This window comes from Talpa occidentalis, unplaced genomic scaffold (genome assembly GCF_014898055.3).
Source record: "Talpa occidentalis isolate TD23 unplaced genomic scaffold, MPIMG_talOcc4v2.1 talOcc4.2, whole genome shotgun sequence".
Taxonomy (NCBI): Eukaryota; Metazoa; Chordata; class Mammalia; order Eulipotyphla; family Talpidae; genus Talpa; species Talpa occidentalis.
The window spans coordinates 57,920,851-57,941,013 of NW_023602073.1; the positions used below are offsets into that span (position 1 = coordinate 57,920,851).

At 37.2% G+C, this 20,163-nt stretch overlaps 1 protein-coding gene across 2 annotated transcripts in view; it reads right to left on the reverse strand.

Annotated features, from left to right (window-relative positions):
- FKBP5 (FKBP prolyl isomerase 5) overlaps window positions 1-20,163 on the reverse strand; it is a 123,325-nt gene that overhangs the window by 31,697 nt on the left and 71,465 nt on the right. For both annotated transcript variants that reach the window (XM_037519578.2, XM_054698746.1), the window contains exons 4-5: window positions 10,436-10,578; window positions 9,423-9,537 (exon numbers count right to left, since the gene is read on the reverse strand). In XM_037519578.2, the coding sequence (XP_037375475.1) occupies window positions 9,423-9,537; window positions 10,436-10,578 (258 nt within the window). The remainder of the gene's footprint in view (window positions 1-9,422; window positions 9,538-10,435; window positions 10,579-20,163) is intronic.

Below are 20,163 nucleotides of genomic sequence, written 5' to 3' on the forward strand. Positions count from 1 at the left end.
GATCTCAACGCATGTTAGCTACAACTGTTTTCCAACAATTAGTAAACTATATCAGCTTAAACATGCTTTAGAACGTGGTTAAAAAAAAGCAACACTACTAAATGGCTCCAACGAGAGCTGTCAAAATATGAATAAAACTCAATAGGCAATGTCTTATTCTGCATTTGTACCTTGCAGTGCCCAATACTCAGTTTAGGGTCAGAAACGAAGTATTTATTTAATGATTAATGTGAAAACAGGGCATTAAGAAATGGTCGTAATTTCACTTATTTATAGGAACTTTCTCTTTTGATTAGTCAGTACTCTTATTTTTAATAAATTATAAGAGCTATTTAAATTCTTTACTGATACAGAATTTTCTTTTTGATAGCATTCCAAAATAAACAACCCATAGGCTAATTATTTAAAAAAAATAAAACTATCTTCTATTAAGTGTTTACGTTACCTGAAGGCATGCAGATACCTTTTTGGAAGGAGCTAGCTAAATCCAAAATATTTGGTTCACTTTAGACCCAGTGCCACACTACACATATACTATATATAATTAAATGGTTTCAAGGATTTGCTTTATCTTCCTGGACTAACTTGCCAGGACATTCATAAATAACTTAGAAAGCATGTGAACCGCATGTGAACCACAAACAAACAAACAAACAAACAAACAAACAAACAAACAAACATCCCTCCCAACAAACTCACAGCTCTATCATATCTCAACATGGGTATACAAGAAATCTTCCCTCCAATTTCAGTTTTTGGTGTTTTATTTATAAAGAGCTAAAATATAGATTTTTGTTTTCATTTTAACCTTCTAAGAATTTTGCCTTATCAAGATGGGAGGGAGTGGCAGAGGGGTAAGAACAAAGAGGGAAGGAAGTACAGTGCTCTATGGTGGCGGAATATGGGTGAGTTGATGATGGCTATACCCTGATGGGGGTATCCTGATATTATCTCATTAAAAACAAATTAATTATATAAAAAAATTTTTGCCTTTAATAGATGACTTTATTGTTGAATTATTGTCTAATAATTAATTGTCAAATTATTAATTTGATGAATTATTGTCTAATTTAAAAACTTACAATTTTGCTAATTATACCTCAGTAAAGCTGGAAAAAAATGAGAAAGTTAATCTCTAGTGCAGTGTATGAGAACTGCTAGGAATTGTACAGCTAAATTCACATATAGTACATTGAGGTACATTAAAGTTACATTCTTTCATATTTGTTTGGTCATTCCCTCCCGCCCATAATATTGTTTTTTTATTTTTCCTTTTGCTTTTACTGGATTGATCAAGTGTTCCTTATTCTTCTACTTCCCCACTCCACACTGAATGGTTTGGAAGTTCAATATGCTATTCTTATTAGTATTTCCATTACATTTAAATAAATTACTTGAAGGTAGGGATACACACATTTTTATCAATGTTAAGAGATAATCAGCATAATGTCCCCTGGGATAAAAATATAATTTTAGACAATTTTGTCTCCCTTTTCCATTTCCCATGCTTACCACATTTTGTTAAAATGACCCAGATCCTAGCTCTATACTATTAAGCTATTATTTTTAACATTATAGTTCTATCATTTCAGAGGTTTTTTCAAGATAAATATATTCAATTTCACTGTTATGTTAATAGAAATTACTTTTTTGTTCACTAATATTTCTTATACTTGAGTCTTCGCTTCTTGACATTATTTTTTGAGTCTGTATATCCCAAAAAGTTAATTTTGTTGTTATACTTAAATGACAGTTTAGAATTCTAAATTCAAAATCCTTATAGGCAATGCTCAAAGCCATTATCTTTTAGCATTTTGTGTCACAAATAGGAAGTGTGTTATTCTGATCGTCATTTCTTTGCATATAGCTTGTTCCTCTCTGAAGAAGTTAGGGAATTAAGAGATTTCATCAGAAATTATCTAGGTGAAAAAGCATTCCTTATTCCTGTATGTCACTATCAATCAGCCCTTTCAATTTCAAGATTCTGTCATTGTCTTTAGGAAATTCTCTTTTACATGTTTGATTACATGCATATTATCTATCCTTGTGTATTGCCTCTACCTTTTAATTTTTCTTTCACTTTTCATCTTTGTTTTTTGGGTTTGGTTTTGTTTTTGTGCTATGTTCTGAGGGTTATGTTTCAGGTCACCAATTGAGAATTCAGGAATGTCTGTTTCTCAACCCTTCCTGAGTTGTATTTTTGAAAATCATATTCTTAATTTTCAAAAACTTTCTTATTCTCCCTTTCATTTTTCAGGGAATTTTTGGAGTTAGGAATTTAATATCCCAATAAATATCTGAAGACAGTAAATTAGTATCTTAAAAGTTTTCTTCTATTTCTCTAGTCCACCTTGGTGCTTCTTTTTCATGGTACTTGCTGATGATTCTTTGTTGTATGGCCATGTTGTCAGGCAAGGATTCAGAATGATCAGATGTGTATAGTTACCTAGCGCAGTTTTTCTCAGCAACAGGAAAAGGCAGGCCTCTTCCTGAAAAAAGTGGGCTGACCATGGGGATCTATGTACTTAGCACGTGCAGAGGAAGACTGAGGACACTGGCTTAGGACACTCTTCCCAACTGGTGATGCATGAAAAAGTTTTATTTGAGGGGGGAAACAATTTATCATATTTACTGTTGTGCAGAGCTAACTCTTCCCTTTTTTGAATTTCAAATCAACTTCATAAGATCCAAGATGTATTATGCTCTCGTTCTCTAGTCCTGGCCCTAACACGTGGCATTTTCCAAGGCAGCCTTATGGCTTTTACCTGGGGAATTTAAAGAAAAGAACTTGTGCTTGGTGCTCTACCCTTTGAGATTTTATTTTTATTTATTTATTTTTTAAAAGATTTATTTATTTATACAAGAACCAGGGTACAGGCCAGATGCATGGGAGGTTGAGAGGATTCACCAGAGACAGAGTGGGGAACAGAATAGGCAGACTGACGAAACATACTGCTGAGGGGAGCAGCGGGAGAGACAGGAGAGGTCTGTTTCACCATGTGGGATTCTTGCCAGCTGGCGGGGATCAAACTTGCACTGCAGAGGCTGTGGACAGCCTCTGCAGTGCGGCGCTCAACCGCCTGCGCCACCAGGGAGGTCCCCTTTAGATTTTAGACCTGATTTAACTGGCTTGGACTGAGGCTGAGGCATCATGATTTTAAAAGTTCCCCAGGGCAAAAAGTTGAGAACTAGTACACTGGAGGTTTACTGGTCCAGCTGTTCCATACTGTTTTATAACCTTGATGATTGCTCCATAGCCTGCTCTGGTTCCCTTGCACCCACTGACTGTGGGATTGGAGTTCTGCCCACTTGTTGAGAAGAATGGTATGTACCTCCGCAGAGGTCTTCTGTTCACCTGTTTTGGGTTGGTTTTCTTGAGTTTTGTTTCCATCAGTCCAATTTTATCTACTTTACATATTTCAGAAATTCTTTGATAAATTGTTTAAGAATAAGAGTAAGTACAAGAATAAGTTCTTGTACTCTCCCTATTTTTCCAAGACTAATCTGAAATTCTTCCTCTCTTTTGAAATCCTCCTCCTCCCTGATCTCATTTTAGTGGGATTTGGAAGATGGAAAGGAGGTAAGAAGGACATGGTAGAGCCCAAATCCAAAAACTTGATCCTGCAGAAATTTTCACATGGAAAAATACTGCCAATTGTCTGCATTCTTTACACTGAAATGTGGTGGAAAGCACTGTGAGGTAAAAGGTTCTGAAAAGAGCATCACACAGCCAGCACTTTGATGTGCCTACTTCCAAGCACTGAATTTAAGAAATCAAAAGATGTAGGAGTTGGGGGAAGAGAAGCCAGTAAGCTACTTAGAACTTTATGTCAATCAGATTGGATTTTCTAAGAAAGCAAAGCTTAAAAGTAACAACGCAGCCAACACTGGCAATTAAACTAAAGCTGGATGACTAAAGTATCAGTCATCATAATAAAGTCAATTAGAGTACCTTAGAACACAGCGACTTTATTTTTTAATGGAAAAAGAACAACTCTGAATAAAAATTACAAAATGGTCATCTTAACTGACACAAGAAAAAGCACCATGGAACAGGGTCTAAAATTTGACTTGTAGAGCATAGGATCTGGACGAGAGTGAGTGAAAAAATCAAAATTTCTTTAAGAAAGAATCCTGGCAAACTAATTAAGTTCTCCTTTCCACAGAGGGACTAACAAAGTATTAAAAAGAAGCAAAAAAAAAAAATGACAATTTGGTAAAAAAGATTTTGATTCAATTCATAATGTTACTCTTTGAAAACAAAAATCCTGGAGAAATTTACTTTAGGTAGGATTACTATTAAGAAGATATATAATTAACTTGAAGACTGTTATTTAAGACAAAGACAAATTAATCATGGATTCCCAGACAACCATTGTAGAGCCAAAAGAATTTGTTGATAGAGTGAAGGTAGAATATAAAAGAAAGATGAGTTAAGGGTTTCTTTCCTTCTATCTATTTAAAGGAAGCAAAACAAGTTATATAATCATAATCTAGAAGGTACAAAAAAGAAATTAATTGTCCATCAGTACTAGGTATCTTTCTAGATTTAACTGTCACAACAACCTGTGGGGGTAAAAGGTTATTGTTCTCACTTTACAGAGAGAGAAGCAGATGCACCAAGCAGTTAAGTAATTTGTCTACAGTCATATATGTAGTGATTCCAAGATTCAGAACTTAGGTCCTCTACTTCCAAAGCCTGTAAGCACTTCTTCCTCAGCTGCTCTACTGTATCTTACACAAAAGTGATAGAAATTTTATAACTCCTGTATATGTATAATGACATCATAGTGGATGATGGTTATCTATGGTTCTCTTTCACAAAAGAACTGGTTTCAGTTCTAAGATTCATAGCTGGTTTTGAAATTGAATCTATGGGTAATGTTACATAGAAAGACAAACCAGTAAAAACTGAGATGGCTTCAAAAAGAACATGGTGATCTTGGTTTCTGACAAGCACCACTTTAAAGTCAATCTTCTGTTCTACACATAGCCAACTTGTTTCAAAGAGGGAAAACCGGACACCTTAACCTTGATAAAGGAAAATACAATACAATAAACTTTTATAAAGTTGATTTGTTTCAGAAAACTGAAAAGGGCTTCTGGGAGAAAAAGTAAGAAACCATTTACAATTTCCCAAGAAGGTACAATATAACGAGATAAATAAAGATTAGTTGCCGATTTTCCTTAACAAATTTGAAAATAGGGGCCTCCCTGGTGGTGCAAGGGATTAACATGCAACCTATGAAACTGTCCACAGCCACTGTAGCACAATTTCAATCCCAGGCCAGGGAGCTACCCACATGGTACAGCAGACCTCTCCTGTCTCGCCCGCTGCTCCCCTCAGCAGTGTATTTCAACCTGCCTGTTCTGTTCCCCGCTCTGTCTCTGGTGAATCCTCTCACCCCCACACCTCTGGCCTGTACCCCAGTTCCTGTATACATAAATAAATAAATATTGAAAAAAATTTTTTACACAAAGGATTATCCAAATATATTCTAAAAATTCCACTCATAGTATGTTATCCTTCATGCAGGATGGGGATATAAAAAATACTATTTCTGCAAAAGATATACAAGAATAGGACCTCCCCAGTGGCGCAGCAGTTGAGTGCTGGGTTGAGAAGCTGCCCGTAGCCTCTGCAGCACCAGTTTGATCCCCGGCCTCCGGGCAAGGGTCCCACAGGCGCGCAGACCTCTTCTGCTGCCTGCTGCTCCCCTCAGCAGTGTACTTCGTCAGTCTGCCTGCTCTGCTCTCCTCTCTGGCTCTGGTGGATTCTCTCACCCTCCTGTGCTTCTGACTACCCAGTGCTTATATAAATAAATAAATAAATCTTAAAAAAAAAAAATCCTGTTGTTGTTTTAAAAAAAAAAAAAGATATACAAGAATAAAGGAGGAACTAATGAGACTGGTTACTTATAGGAAGTAGGAGGGAACAGGTTAATAGGAAATGAGCAAGGAATTACACTTTTTTTTTTTAAGATTTATCTATCCATGCATATAAGAACTGGGGTACAAGCCAAAGGTGCGGAGGGTGAGAGGATTCATCAGAGACACAGTGGGGAGCAGAACAGGCAGACTGACTGAAATACACTTCTGGGGGAGCAGCGGGCGAGACAGGAGAGGTCTGCTGTGCCATGTGGGTAGCTCCCTGACTGGGGATGGAACTCGTGCTGCAGTGGCTGTAGACTGCTTCCCAGGGCAACCTCCTGCGCCACCAGAGAGGCCTGGAATTTCACTTCTGAGTATATCAGTTATGTTTCATATACCTCAAAAAACAAGTAAATAATTAAAATCAAGCAGACTCTAGGGGGAACTCCAAATGGAATTCAAATATAACAAATGAGGGCCTCCCCGGTGGCGCAGCGGTTGAGCGCTGGGTTGCAAAGCTGCCCACGGCCTCTGGGGCGCTGGTTCGATCCCCGGCTGCTCCCTGGCCACCAGAGGAGGGTCCCACATGGCGCGCAGACCTCTCCTGCCACCCGCTGCTCCCCTCAGCAGTGTACTTTGGTCCTTCTGCCTGCTCTGCTCCCCGCTCTGGCTCTGGCGAATTCTCTCACCCTCCCGTGCTTCTGACCGTACCCAGTGCATGTATAAACAAACAAACAAATAAATAAAAACATGCCTCTATTAAAAAAAAAAAACAAAAAAAAACAAATATAACAAATGAACTGAACTGTATTACAAGTGAGTAACAGAACCATACTGAAAGGACTGGAGGAAGCGAGAGCTAACCCAGGCTGGAAAAACGTTTTCAGTGTATGTTATACAGGCCTGGGGCAGGGCAGTTACCAAATGCACTGTTAAAAAGAAAAACTTGGGGCCTCCCCTGGTGATGCAGGCAGTTGAGCGCTGCGCTGTGAAGTTGTCTGCAGCCTCTGCAGCGCTGGTTCAATCCCAGCCAGCCAGCGAGGGTCCCACATGACACTGCAGACCTCTCCTGCTGTGCCCACTGCTCCCCTCAGCAGTGTATTTCGTCAGTCTGCCTGTTTTGTTCCCCACTCTGTCTCTAGTGAATCCTCTTACCTGCCCACACATCAGGCCTGTACCCCGGTTCTTGTATAAATAAATAAATAAATCTTTAAAAAAAAAAAGAGAAACTTGCCCTCTCCTGTCCGAGGTGCTTTGGGTGGTTTAATGATCAAATATGTCTCCTGATATAACATGAGAAAAAAAACAATTCAGATGCACTGGGGGTCCCAAAGATATAAGACCTGAAAAAGTAACCAAAGCATGCAGCTTTTTAAACTCAGATATAAAGAAAAATAGATAAGAAAAAAAGGATTTGGGTTTGTGGGAGTCAAAAGTGACTAAATTTGTTTTCACAGGCTTCTTCAACCTAAATTCCCTGCGTCTGGATAAGGATGCCTTCTATCCTTCTCTTACAAAGAGGGTACTTTTCACACGGGGAATTTATCTCCTTTCAAAGACACAGATTCTTGCATTGGCTGCTTCTTAAATAACTTTTATTCAAAATAATTAATTTGCCAAAAATGACATATTTTGGGGTAGCTTATCCTGTTCTATCAGAATTACATACAAGTTTTTCCTTGTTATTTTTTTTTTTTTTTTTACTTTTCGGAGAAAGTAATTCCAAATAAACAAAGGGAGAAGGCTAGAAGAAACCAGTGGTATTGAACTGGAATGGGAAGTGTTGGTATGTATACATGGTTTTAAACCATACATGCAGTCTACAACTTATACACTGGTGTAGAAACACATAGAGATGTGTGCTCACGCTTCCTGAGGTACATGTAGTTCCTAATTCTGTCTGCTATGAGTTGCTAAAGGCAACAACTTTCCATGACATAAGTACACCTAGTACCTAGATCCTGGTTTCTAAATACCATTTCCCAATAAAAGGAATCAGAGCTCCTTGGCGAAATGGTTGATCCCAGGCCTGCGGCAAGGCAGTTACAAAATGAACTTTAAACAGCTTGTGCTAAAATTAACAGAGTACTTAAAAAACAATGGAAGTATGATAAAAAAAACACAAAAATCAGCTTGCAGTGACCAAATCTGGGGCATTTTGGGTCCACACTCACATAAATGAAGATGTTTATATGGGGAGAACAATTTTCTTTACAGTGAAATTCTAATTAAATGGAAAAATGGAAAAGAAAAATCACCATCAGGCAAAGCCCAGAGTAGTAACTGGTCTAGGTATTTCTTCAACATTACACATCTGAACATGCCTTCATTTATTCTAAAACTGAACATATATGATAATTTAGAATCTAAACACTTCAACTGTACACCATTTATAACTAGTTCCAATTGGAGAAGACGACTAATTTAAGCTAATTTGCAAGATTTGTGGAAATGAAATATGGGTCCAAAATAACATATACAACATTAAAAATGAGGAATAGCTATTCTAGTTTACTGTTTTAAATGAACTCTTTATCTTAAATAGGACGTTCATAACAGATCATGTTATTACTCCTATTTAGTGATCTGATTTTTTTTCTGAATGGGAGTATTTCTGTTTTCTCATAATTCTTTTTTTGAGAGTTACTGAGACTGAGCTGAGTACTTCAGCTCAATTAAGTTGTATCTTTCTAACACTTATCCATGCAGAAAGTCTTTACTGAACACCAAATATTTGTAAGGCACTGTGGGTGAAGCTGGCAGCAAAAAGATGAAGGAAAATTCTGGTGCTCACACACTAACTACATACTGGGGAAATGAACAGCTGCTGACTATAATATAAAGTGAGAGTGGCACATGCACTGTGCTCTAAGATGGAGGAAGAATGTCCAGTTACCCCAGTCTCAGAAGTGTCCTTACTCCTATCTGAGCAAATTAAGAAACAGAGTAGCTTCAGGTCGCTAGGGCAAAGTAGAACTTGAATCCAGGTCTCCCGAACACAACAGAATTAAACAGTATCTAATTTTGATCTAACTAAAATGATCTGTGTTGTTTTGTTTTTTATCTAGGTGCAGCCAGTGAGGTGGGTCTGAGAGCTCTATAGGGGATTACAATCTATTGATCTGTTTAGTAACTCTGTATTATTAGAACATTTATATAATTCTGTTTAGCTCACTTTTTTCACCTGGAGATAACAAATCTTCCCTCAAGTGGTTATTGTGAGAAATAAGTGAATACATATGTAAGGCAATGAATATAGATGTTGGCATACAAAGGAATCCACAGACTAAGACATTTTGATGGATGGAATTACCTTTCATTCATTTTTTGGGTTTGGAGAGACTGATACATTAGTACCTGGCACATATATGTTGAATGAAGATTTATGAGGCTATTAAATAACTGTTGAGTGTGAAACTACTCTTTATATATATATATTCAATATGTTGGTTTCTGTAAACAGATGAAAAATAACAAAACACCCATTTCATCCATATGTGTGGAACCCAACTTTTGAGGGAGGACTAGTTTCCTCTCACAGCAGTACTTACTTTCTACTGTTGCTCCTTCATTTGGGTTTGAGTATCCTTCTCCTTTCTGTTTGATTCTCCGGATAATGCCTCCATCTTCAAATAAATCTTCTCCTTTGAAATCAAGGAGCTCAATCTAGAAGGGAGAAAAGGATTTGGCTGAGGAAAGCCTAAACAAAGCCAATTTAACATACTTAAAAAGGCAAGTGTAACTGATTCTCTCTTCATTTTATAAAATAAAACTCAATTTTATATTTATCTAGGCATCTTAGTTATTGGAAAAGTAAGGAAAAGAGAACACTGCACTTTTCAATACCTGGAAAGAACCTTCATGTAATGATAATGTCTAGGGACTATATCCTGTGGGGCTGCAGTGCAAAGACAGACAGGAAATACTAGGAAAACTGCCTTATGGGCAAAAAGCCAGGGTTACAAAGCGCTGGCACAGAGCTATTTTGTCTGACTCTAGAGACTACCACTTTTCCACTCTAGGTTCATGGAATTTCCTTCTTAAAAATATAAGAATACATCATATAATGAGGCCTAAAGCCAACTAAATGTGTATTTTACTTAGTTGTGATATTTCAGGCATTTTATTTTGCCTGTTAATATTATCACCACTTACTGCTTCTACTGAAGAAATAGATATGACATTTATAAACCTTCAAATATGAAAATACTTCATATTATGTGGTTTAGATAGATTTCAATGTTCATCTCCCACATGTCCACCATTTTCTGGTCAATTATGAGTACTTCATATTCACACCACTGACCACAACTTTTATTTCTAAGCCTGGTGTCTTTTGTTTATTTGAATATGACCTTTTTGTGCCAGAGACACGTTTCTAAGAAAGCATTGGCACACACCCTTTGGGTTTGTGGGAAACAATTCAAGAAGCCAAGCTCCAAAATAAATAAGTTGGATCTGATTCTCAACAGCAAGCTTAGCTCCTTGTTCCACTGCCGGTTGCTTCAGAGCCAGCACTATAGCAGAGCAGATGCTAACAAGGCAACATCACACACATACTTGCCTCAAAAAAGAGAGTTGCATTCGAGGGAATTTTGGGGAGACTGCCAGCTGAGCCATATGCATATTCTGGTGTGCACAGCAAATGGCAGATCTCGCCTTTCTTCATGGTGGCCACCCCGATGTCCCATGCCTTGATAACTTGGCCTACGGAAGAGGAAAAGTGTATCGTTAAAAAACTGTAGGCCATATTTAAGAAAACTTAATTGTCATAAAACCAAAGTTCAAGCAGATTTCCAATTCTTCACACTACATACTCTGCTAGGAAGTAGGGGCGACAAAATGAAAGAATGCAATAAAAGCTACACACTAAGAAATAAATTGATTTCTTTTGGTGGGCCATCAGAGAAGATCATTGCTGAGGAGGATGAAAGTAGTATCCATTTCTAAACTGCTCAAAAATTAAATCTTTGAAGGTGACGGTAATGTCACCTATAAAATGTGGCTGGGCTGTAGTTGTGTCCTAATTTTAATTTCAACTATAATAAGAAGTATATGTTTTCTAGGCAGAGATGAAACAAAAACAGTATAGGAAATGGAATTTTTCCTAAGGAAGCTTGTAACTTAGTTGCATAGAGAAAAACAACAGAGAAACTAAAAAAGTACACATGGCATAAAAGTCCATGAAATGGATTTCTTCTCAAATTTTAGGTTAAGGAAAAGTGGTTTTTAAAGAAAAAAATGGTACATGTTCTTTTCTCAAATCCTAAGAACTGTGGAACTCAGAACATACATATTTTTTGTCTACTTTTGGAAAACTAAAAGTAACTTCATTGTTGAACTGCAGAACTATATTAGCCTATATATTGCAATGACTGCTTATAATAAGCAGCCTCAAATGTGTTGGGGAACAACAGAAAATGTAGGCAATTTAAGGGGATAAAATGCAAAACTGAGGTGCTATGTCAATCAATAACTTACGTATACAAGGTGAAATCAGGTAAATAATGAACCCCAGAGGAAGTAAATTTTGAAGACAACTGTTATCTTGAACATTAGAATAAGGGGAACCCTATACTAAGATATGGAAGTAAGAATGGACAAAACATTTATAATTCCTGACTTTATCCTTAATTAAGTATCACAACTTTTCAAAAATTCAGATATGCTAAGTTAAACTGCGTTTTCATTTAACGTATTTTGATGTTTCTTATCCATTAGAAGGAATGAGGACATGTATTTTAGAGGTTAATAGTGCAGCCTGCTCTAACCTAAGATCGTCTGTATTCAAATAAGGTCTGCCCCTTATTAGTTAAGTGACATTGTACAAGTTATATGACCTCTGTGCCTCAGTTTCCTCAGCTGGAAAATGTGGATGATAATAGTACCTACCTTATAATTGTTGTAAGAATTATTAGATAAAATAAGTCAAATGCATAGTACAGTGCCTGCCATATATTATGCATTTACTGAAAGGACAAACATCATTATCATCATCATTGTAAATACAAAAAATCTACCTCATCCTCAATTGCTGCATAAAATTTCAGTCACTCTTTTAATGAGAAACATTACCAACAATACTCTAATGAGAATACTTGTCCATATATCTTTATGCAAGTATATATGAAGGGCAAAATCCTAGAAATGCAAAGATGACGTGCATTTTCAGTTACATAAATAACTCCCAATTGCCCTTCCAAAATGATTACATAAACTTATATGCCCACATATGTTTCTATTGTAAAAATATTTGAGAATCATTAGAAGAAATGCACAGTTTGCTGCTGATTGGCTGCTTTCCTGTCACTGATGTTCTTCAGGCTGCAATATTTTAGAGTGGGCCACTGGAGAACTTTTTTACTATCCACTACTGATATCTGAAGACAGCAAAGGCACACTACTTCAGAAAAACTTTATATTGTAGGGGTACTTCTGGACATTTATTCAAAACATTTAGCTAATTACTGAGGAGCAAAGGTCTGTCTAGGTGCTAAGAACACAAAGGTGGCCATTCCTGCAGTCCTTCTGAGGAACATGCAGTATAATATGCAAAAGGAAGAGGAAGATACATTCACTATTTTTTTTATTTAAAGATTTATTTATTTATGCATACAAGAACTGGTGTACAGGCCAGATGTGTGGGAGGGAGTGAGAGGATTCACCAGAGACAGAGCGGGGAACAGAACGGGCAGACTGACTGAAATATACTGCTGAGGGGAGCAGTGGGTGAGCCAGGAGAGGTCTGCTGCGCCATGTGGGTTCCTTCCTGGAGGGCCGGAATCAAAGCCGTGCTGCAGAGGCTGTGGACAGCCACACAGTGGGGTGTTCAACCCGCTAAGCCACCGGGGAGGCCCCTCACTATATTTTTTTAACTATGTGTGCAAAGCACTAAAATAAATAGAGTATAGATAAGGGGCATTTGCTTTGGGGTGAAGGTGGGAGCAATCAGCAAAAGCTTAATGCACATACGATACCTCTGCTAGGTCTTAGAAACTGGAAATAACTGCCTGCCAATTAAATCCACAGAAGTCCTAAACTACATAAATAAAACCTGAGTTTTTGCTTTTCTTTACATTTGGGGGCATTAAGTGTTCTCTTACCCTGAATTCAGATACTGAATGAAACACACTGAGCAAAGACCCAGGAACACAGGTATGTTTCTAAAATTGCTAGTCTTGGGATCCTTTTCCAAGGGAAAAGGAAAATATTCTTGGAAAATGCTGAAAAGCATTTCCTTGACTTAAAACAAACACATATTCATTATAGGATACTTGCACAGTATAGAAAAGCATAGAGAATATGTTGAAAAAATGCTCTGAAACCCAGGATCTTGCAATTTCTTGGTTCACTTTTTTCCCATTAGTGTGCTCTTTATATTTCATATAAATATTTTTCTTGTTAAAAGATAGTAACTGAAAATAGGTCTTTCAATGAACTATACACTAATTCACCTTTTAAATATAACATAATTTCATTATTCCAATTAATAAACATTTAGATTGTTCCATTCTTTTTACCATTAATGAACAATTCTGTACCTAAATCTTTTTTTAAAAGATTTATTTATTTATATTTATTCATTCATTCATTCATTTATATTTATTCACTCATTCATTCATTCATTCATTCAAGCACTGGGTATAGTCAGAAGCGCGGATGGGTGAGAGAATTCACCAGAGCCAGAGCGGGGAGCAGAGCAGGCAGAAGGACTGAAGTACACTGCTGAGGGGAGCAGTGGGCGGCAGGAGAGGTCTGCGTGCCATGTGGGACCCTCCTCTGGTGGTGGGGAGCAGCCGGGGATCAAACTGGCGCTGCAGAGGCTGCGGGCAGCCCCGCAACCCAGCGTTCAACCGCTGCGCCACCGGGGAGGCCCTAAATCTTTTTTTTTTTTAAGATTTATTTGTTTATGCATACAAGAACTGGGGTATAGGCCACAAACGCAGGGGAGTGAGAGGATTAACCAGAGACAGAGTGGGGAATAGAACACAGGCACACTGACTGAAATACACTGCTGAGGGGAGCAGCGGGCGAGACAGGAGAGGTCTGCTTCGCCATGTGGGTTTTTCCCCTGGCCAGCTGGGGATCAAACTCATGCTGCAGAGGCTGCAGATTGCTTCACAGTACAGTGCTTAACACCTTGCGCCACCAGGGAGGCTCTGTACCTAAATCTTTACATGACTTATTTTGCATTTAAGAAATGCCTCTGACCTTACATATGCAGGACTATGGCTGGTAGGTTAATTAAAATGAGGCGTTAAGTGAGGGATCATAAAAAAGAACATATGCATACCTCCAATACTTTTTAAACTTAAAATACATCCAAGTATATTAATTCACTAACCTTGTGTAAGAAGGCTAAGGCCTTGTCTTTGAGTGTGACTCCAGTTTTAACAATTCCACATCTTTATTATATATATAAAGCTTAAGATATATCATTTGTGATTTACAATGTGGATATAATTTGCAAGTGGAATAAGTAATACACACACACACACAATGGAATACAGTTCAGCTATAAAAATGAGGAACTCCTGCCATTTGCAACAACAAGGATGGAACTGGAAGGGCTTGTGCTAAGCCAAATAATTCAGAAGGAGAAAGACAAATACTGCTTGGTTTCATTCATGTGGAATATAGAGAAACAAAACAAATGATCAGACAAAGACAAACCAAAAACAAACCCTAGAAATCTGACTGTAAAATCGAGGCTACCACAAAGAATATGCACTGGAGCAAAGAATGTTTGTTTCATAAATGGTGCTGGGAAAACTGGGTCGCTACATGCAAAAGAATGAAGCTTAACTACTACCTCACACCATGCACAAAACCAACTCGAAATGGATTAAAAAACTAGAAATAAGACCTGAAACTATAAAATATATAGAAGGAAATACAGGCAAAACACTACATGACATGCACCTCAAAAAACATCTTTACAGACACATCACCCAAAGCAGTGATAGTGAAGGCAAAGATAAACAGCTGGGACTACATCAAATTAAAGAGCTTTTGCACAGCAAAAGAGACAATAACCAAAACAAAGAGAAACCCCACTGACTGGGAGAGAATTTTTGTCCACAACACTAACTATAAAGGACTGATCACAAAAATCTACAAAAAGCTGATGAGACTCAACAAAAAGAAAGAAAATAATCCAGTCAAAAAATGGGCAGAAGAGCTAAAAAGAAACTTCTCTGAAGAGGAAATGCAAATGGCCAGCAGGCATATGAAAAAATGTTCAACATCACTTGTAATCAGGGAAATGCAAATCAAAACTACCATGAGATACCATTTTACACCAGTGAGAATGGCACATATTAAAAAAACTAGCAACAACAAATGTTGGCAAAGATGTGGAGGAAAAGGAATTCTCCTGCACTGCTGGTGGGAGTGCAAACTGGTCCAACCACTATGGAGAGCTGTCTGGAGGTTCCTCAACCTACTAAAGATAGAGCTTCCATATGATCCAGTAATTCCACTCCTAGGTATTTACCCAAAGGACACAGAAACATTCAAAAGGGCACCTGCACCCCTATGTTTATAGCAACACTATTTACAATAGCTAAGCTATGGAAAAAACCCAAATGCCCCAAAATAGATGACTGGACCGAGAAGATGTGGTACATATACACAATGGAATATTACTCAGCAATCAAAAAAGATAAACTCATGCAATTTGCAGCAACATGGATGGAGCTAGAAGGGATCATGCTCAGCGAAATAAGCCAGAAAGAAAAAGAAAAACACCGGATGGTCTCAGTCATAGCAGAAATTTGGAAAACCTAAATAAGGGACCAGGAAAAAGACTAATTATAATAAAGAAAAAATCAAAATCAACAAGCAGTTATAAACCAGAGACATACTACAGGGAGGGGGGAGGAGATGAGGGATTAGGGTCAAAATAAGGGGGGTGGGAATTGTATGGGGAATACAACCAAAATGAAAATGCATACGTTGTGCAAAAATGAAAAATGATGTAAGAATTATATAAAAAAATAATAAAAAATAATGTTAGAATAAAAAAAAATTGAGGCTACCAGAGGGGAAGAGGATGGTGGGAAGCAATGTGTGCAGGGGACCCAATGGACTATGGTGGAGGACTATGGGTGCCCTGGTGGTGGGTGTGGTAACATACATCTGAAGAGCTGCGATTCTATACCTCTGACTCACCCATAGCATTGTAAACCAAATATTACCTCAATTTAAAAAAAAAGTAAAAAATAAAGTAGAATAAAAAGTATAAATAAGATTGTAAAACAATCGTTATGCAGACTCCTGGTAAAAAAATGCGTTCTGAATAACCTACTTATTTCACCTTTATTTACTCTTAATTCAATAGTCATTTAAAAATGATTTTAAAGTCTTTCCCAAAATGTTCCACCTTAGTTCTCATAGAAATAATCTCTCTTAAAAAAAAAAAAGAAATAATCTCTCTTTCTTTTTACACTAATTTCAATGTTTTATATACTATTCAATGAAATATATAATTACAAAAATGTATAATGGATATAAACATGTTTTAACTGATTCTTTTAAGAGTCTGAGGAAGAAAAAAGCAGTTGCAAAGCTGGAAACTAAAAAAAAAAAAAAAAATAAAGCTGGAAACTGCTTGACACAGCAAGACCTTAGTGATGTTTGAAGCTGACCTGGGGCATACAGCCAGGCCGTGCTATTCTCCAGTTGGACATAAACAATCTCACAAAACATCAACATCAGACAAGAGAGAGTAAGACTAAACAAGAATACGTTAAAATAGTGTCTGAGAGTGGGCAAAAAACAAGGTCACTGTGCAGCCTACAAAATACCAAACACCCCCCTCTCCTGGCTAATTCGAGTGACTGCTGCTTCTCTAGCAGGTAAAGCTTTAATTCTACACAAGTCAGTCCTTGCCTTAGATGCTATCAAGATACTCAAAGAATCACCCCACTTTCTAACAACATCCAATCCAGAGCAGAGCCCCTCTTTCTTAAACCCATGTCCAAATCACCTACTGCAAACTCAAATACTATAATAAGTTCTTTTGAGAATTTAATGAGACACCCCTCAGGTTTTCAGAGTTTGCATTTTCCAGACTTGTTCCACTACAGCTGCTTCCTAGAGATATAAGGCTAGAGGCATCGACAAGGCCCACCCAACTGGCTGAAGTGGGTGTGGAACCAGACCATAGAAATAGAAACCAGCAGTATCACTCAGTATATTTATAAACAGAATAGAAGGCATCAGTTAGTCTGGAGTAAGTTAAGCAAGGGTCTACCACATTTTCCTTAGGCTCAATTCCTAAAAGTGGAATTAGCGGGTCAAAGTGTAAACATTTTAAGATTCTTGATCTTTATGATGTTTTGATCTTTAGGATCTTAATTGTAGGGCTAACATACCAAGAATATATAAATGCAATTTATCATTACATGAACCTAGACTTCCATTTTACTAACTCAAATACAATTTCCTTTATCAGTTTTAGGAATCCTTTTTCATTTGTAACAAAATCTGAAATTAGAATATACATTAGACAAATGCATAATGTAGCTATCTGTAAGTCTGCTTTTTATGCATATTTAACTGTAGTCAGCTGAAAAACTTTAGAAGTATACAAAGCGAAGTATAAAAGCAATACCTTTTCTTTCTTCTGCAGTACAGTGGTATATACTTTTTTCTGATTAAAAAAATAACATTAACACATTCTAAAACACAAAATTTTGCATAAAATATAAGTTCACCAATAGTAACATGTATCAGTGTTGGGGGAGGGATGTTGATGAGTGGCAATGTATATGTGTGGACAGCAAGGATATGGGACCTCTGCACCTTCTACCCAATTTTGCTGTGAATCTAAAACTGCTCTAAAAAATAAAGTCTTTTAAAAAAGCAAATGCCACATTTTAAAATATAGTAACTTAATCACTAAGTATTTTCACTTAACATTTGAGAATACTTTATTAATTTTTAAAATTGTGATAAAATATGTAACAAAGTTTGCCATCTTAACCATATTTAAGTTCAATATTGTTAAGTATATTGGCCTTGATGTGCAACCAATCTGCAGAACATTTTTATCTTGTAAAAATAAAACCCTACCCACTAAACAACTCCCTTCTTCCTCAGATGGGATGATAGGGTAATTCTATTTTTAGTTTTTTGAGAGACTGTCATATAGTTCTCCATAATGGTGACACCATTTTACATTCCCATCAATGATGCACAAGGGTTCCACAACCCTTCTCTACAACCTCAGTAATACTTGCTATTTTGTTTGTTTTTCTGGTAGTAGTCAACCGAAGGGTGTGAGGTGGCATGTCATCTACTCATATGATTGGTGGTCATTTGTATATTGTCTCTGAAGAAATGCCTAAGTCTACTGACCATTTTATAATTCTGTTTTTTTGGTTTTGTTTATTATTATTATTATTATTTTGGTAATTGAGTTATAGGAGTTCTTTGTGTATTCTGGATATTAACTTTCTATCAGGTCTATGATTTGCAAATATTTTCTTCCATTCCACAGGTTATTGCATCTTTGATGCAAAGAAGTTTTTAATTTTGATGTTATTCCATTTATTTGTTTTTTAATTTTTTGCCTAAGCTCTTGGTGTTATAGCCCAGAAATCACTGTCAAATCCAATGTCTTGAAGCTTTTCCTCTCAATTTTCTTCTACGAAAATAAAGTTTTAGGCCTATTCTTCAGGTCTTTGATACAGTTTGAATTAGTTTTTGTACATAAGGTAAAATAAGGGCCCAGCATCATTCTTTACATGTGAATATCCAGTTTTCTAAACATCATTTATTGAAAAAAAAAAACAGTCTTTTCCCACTGAATAGTCTTGGATCTTTGTGAAAATTACTAACTATATAACCTTCCAATGTATGCTTGCATATGAAATATGAGCATACTCAAATGCTATGTATGAAAGCCTCCCTACAGAAAAAAAAATTTTTCCAAACGGGAGTAGAAAATGAAGACAAAAAGATAAAATTTTTAGTTGTGAAAGGCACTCATTTTAAAATAGGAAAACTGACAACCACTTAAATATAGGGTCAATTATTAATAAGTCCCAGGTAATTAAAAATGCATCTGATTCATTCCTGCTTTACTTTCATGAAAGGATTTCCAGGACTTAGTACCAACTTCAGATCTCTATTTTAACTCAGTGTATATTTTGTTAATATTTTATATTTAAAAAAACCCTCATATCATTGATAATATTGATATTGTCTTTCTTCTTTTTTTAAAAGATTTATTTATTTATGCATACAAGAACTGGGGTATAGGTCAGAGTTGTGGGGAGTGAGAGGATTCTCTGGAGACAGAGTGGGGAACAGAACAGACAGATTGACTAAAATACACTGCTAAGGGGAGAAGTGGGCAAGACAGGAGAGGTCTGCTGTACTATGTGGGTAGCTCTCTAGCTGGTGGGGGACCTACTCATGCTGCAGAGGCTGCAGATAGCTTCAGTGTGCTGTGCTTAACCCCTTGCACCACCAGGGAGGCCCCGTCATCTTCTTTCTATACCAGGCAAGGCAAATTAGTTTTTCATGTATATTTTCAATTTAATTATTCTAAAGAATTTTAAATTTAATTTATTTTTTATGTATGCATATAAAAACTGGGGTATAGGCCAGAGATGTGTGGGGTGATAGGATTCACTAGAGACAGAGTGGGGAGCAAAACAGGCAGATGTTCTGAAATACACTGCTGAGGGGAGCAGCAGGTAAGACAGGAGAGATCTGCTGTGCCATGTGGGTTAGCACTCTGGCGGGGGATTGAACTCATGCTGTTGTGGCAATAGTACCGAGACTTTAGGGCCTCCCTGGTGGTGCAAGGGGTTAGGCACTGCACTATGAAGCAATCTACAGCCTCTGCAGCACGACTTCGATCCCCAGCCGGCCAGGGAGCACCCCACATGGTGCAACAGACCTCTCCTGACTCACCCGCTGCTCCCCTCAGCAGTGTACTTCAGTCAATCTGCCTGTTCTGTTCCCCACTCTGTCTCTGGTGAATCTTCTCACCCCCCTGTATCTCTGGCCCGTACCCCAGCTCTTGTATGCATAAATAAATCTTTAAAAAAAAAACACGGTACTGAGACTTAACCCCTGAGCCACCAGGGAGGCCCCTCCTGCATATTTTTAACTCTTCTAAATTGTGTGTGGTCTTATAAAAGCATTCTGATAATTAAAACTACTCCTTACCAAAAGTATCTAATCATGAACTGAATAAATTTATATTTTAAGATTACTTTAAAGTTATTTATGTTATATTCTATTTTCCCAATTGTCTATTTAATTGCTAAGAAA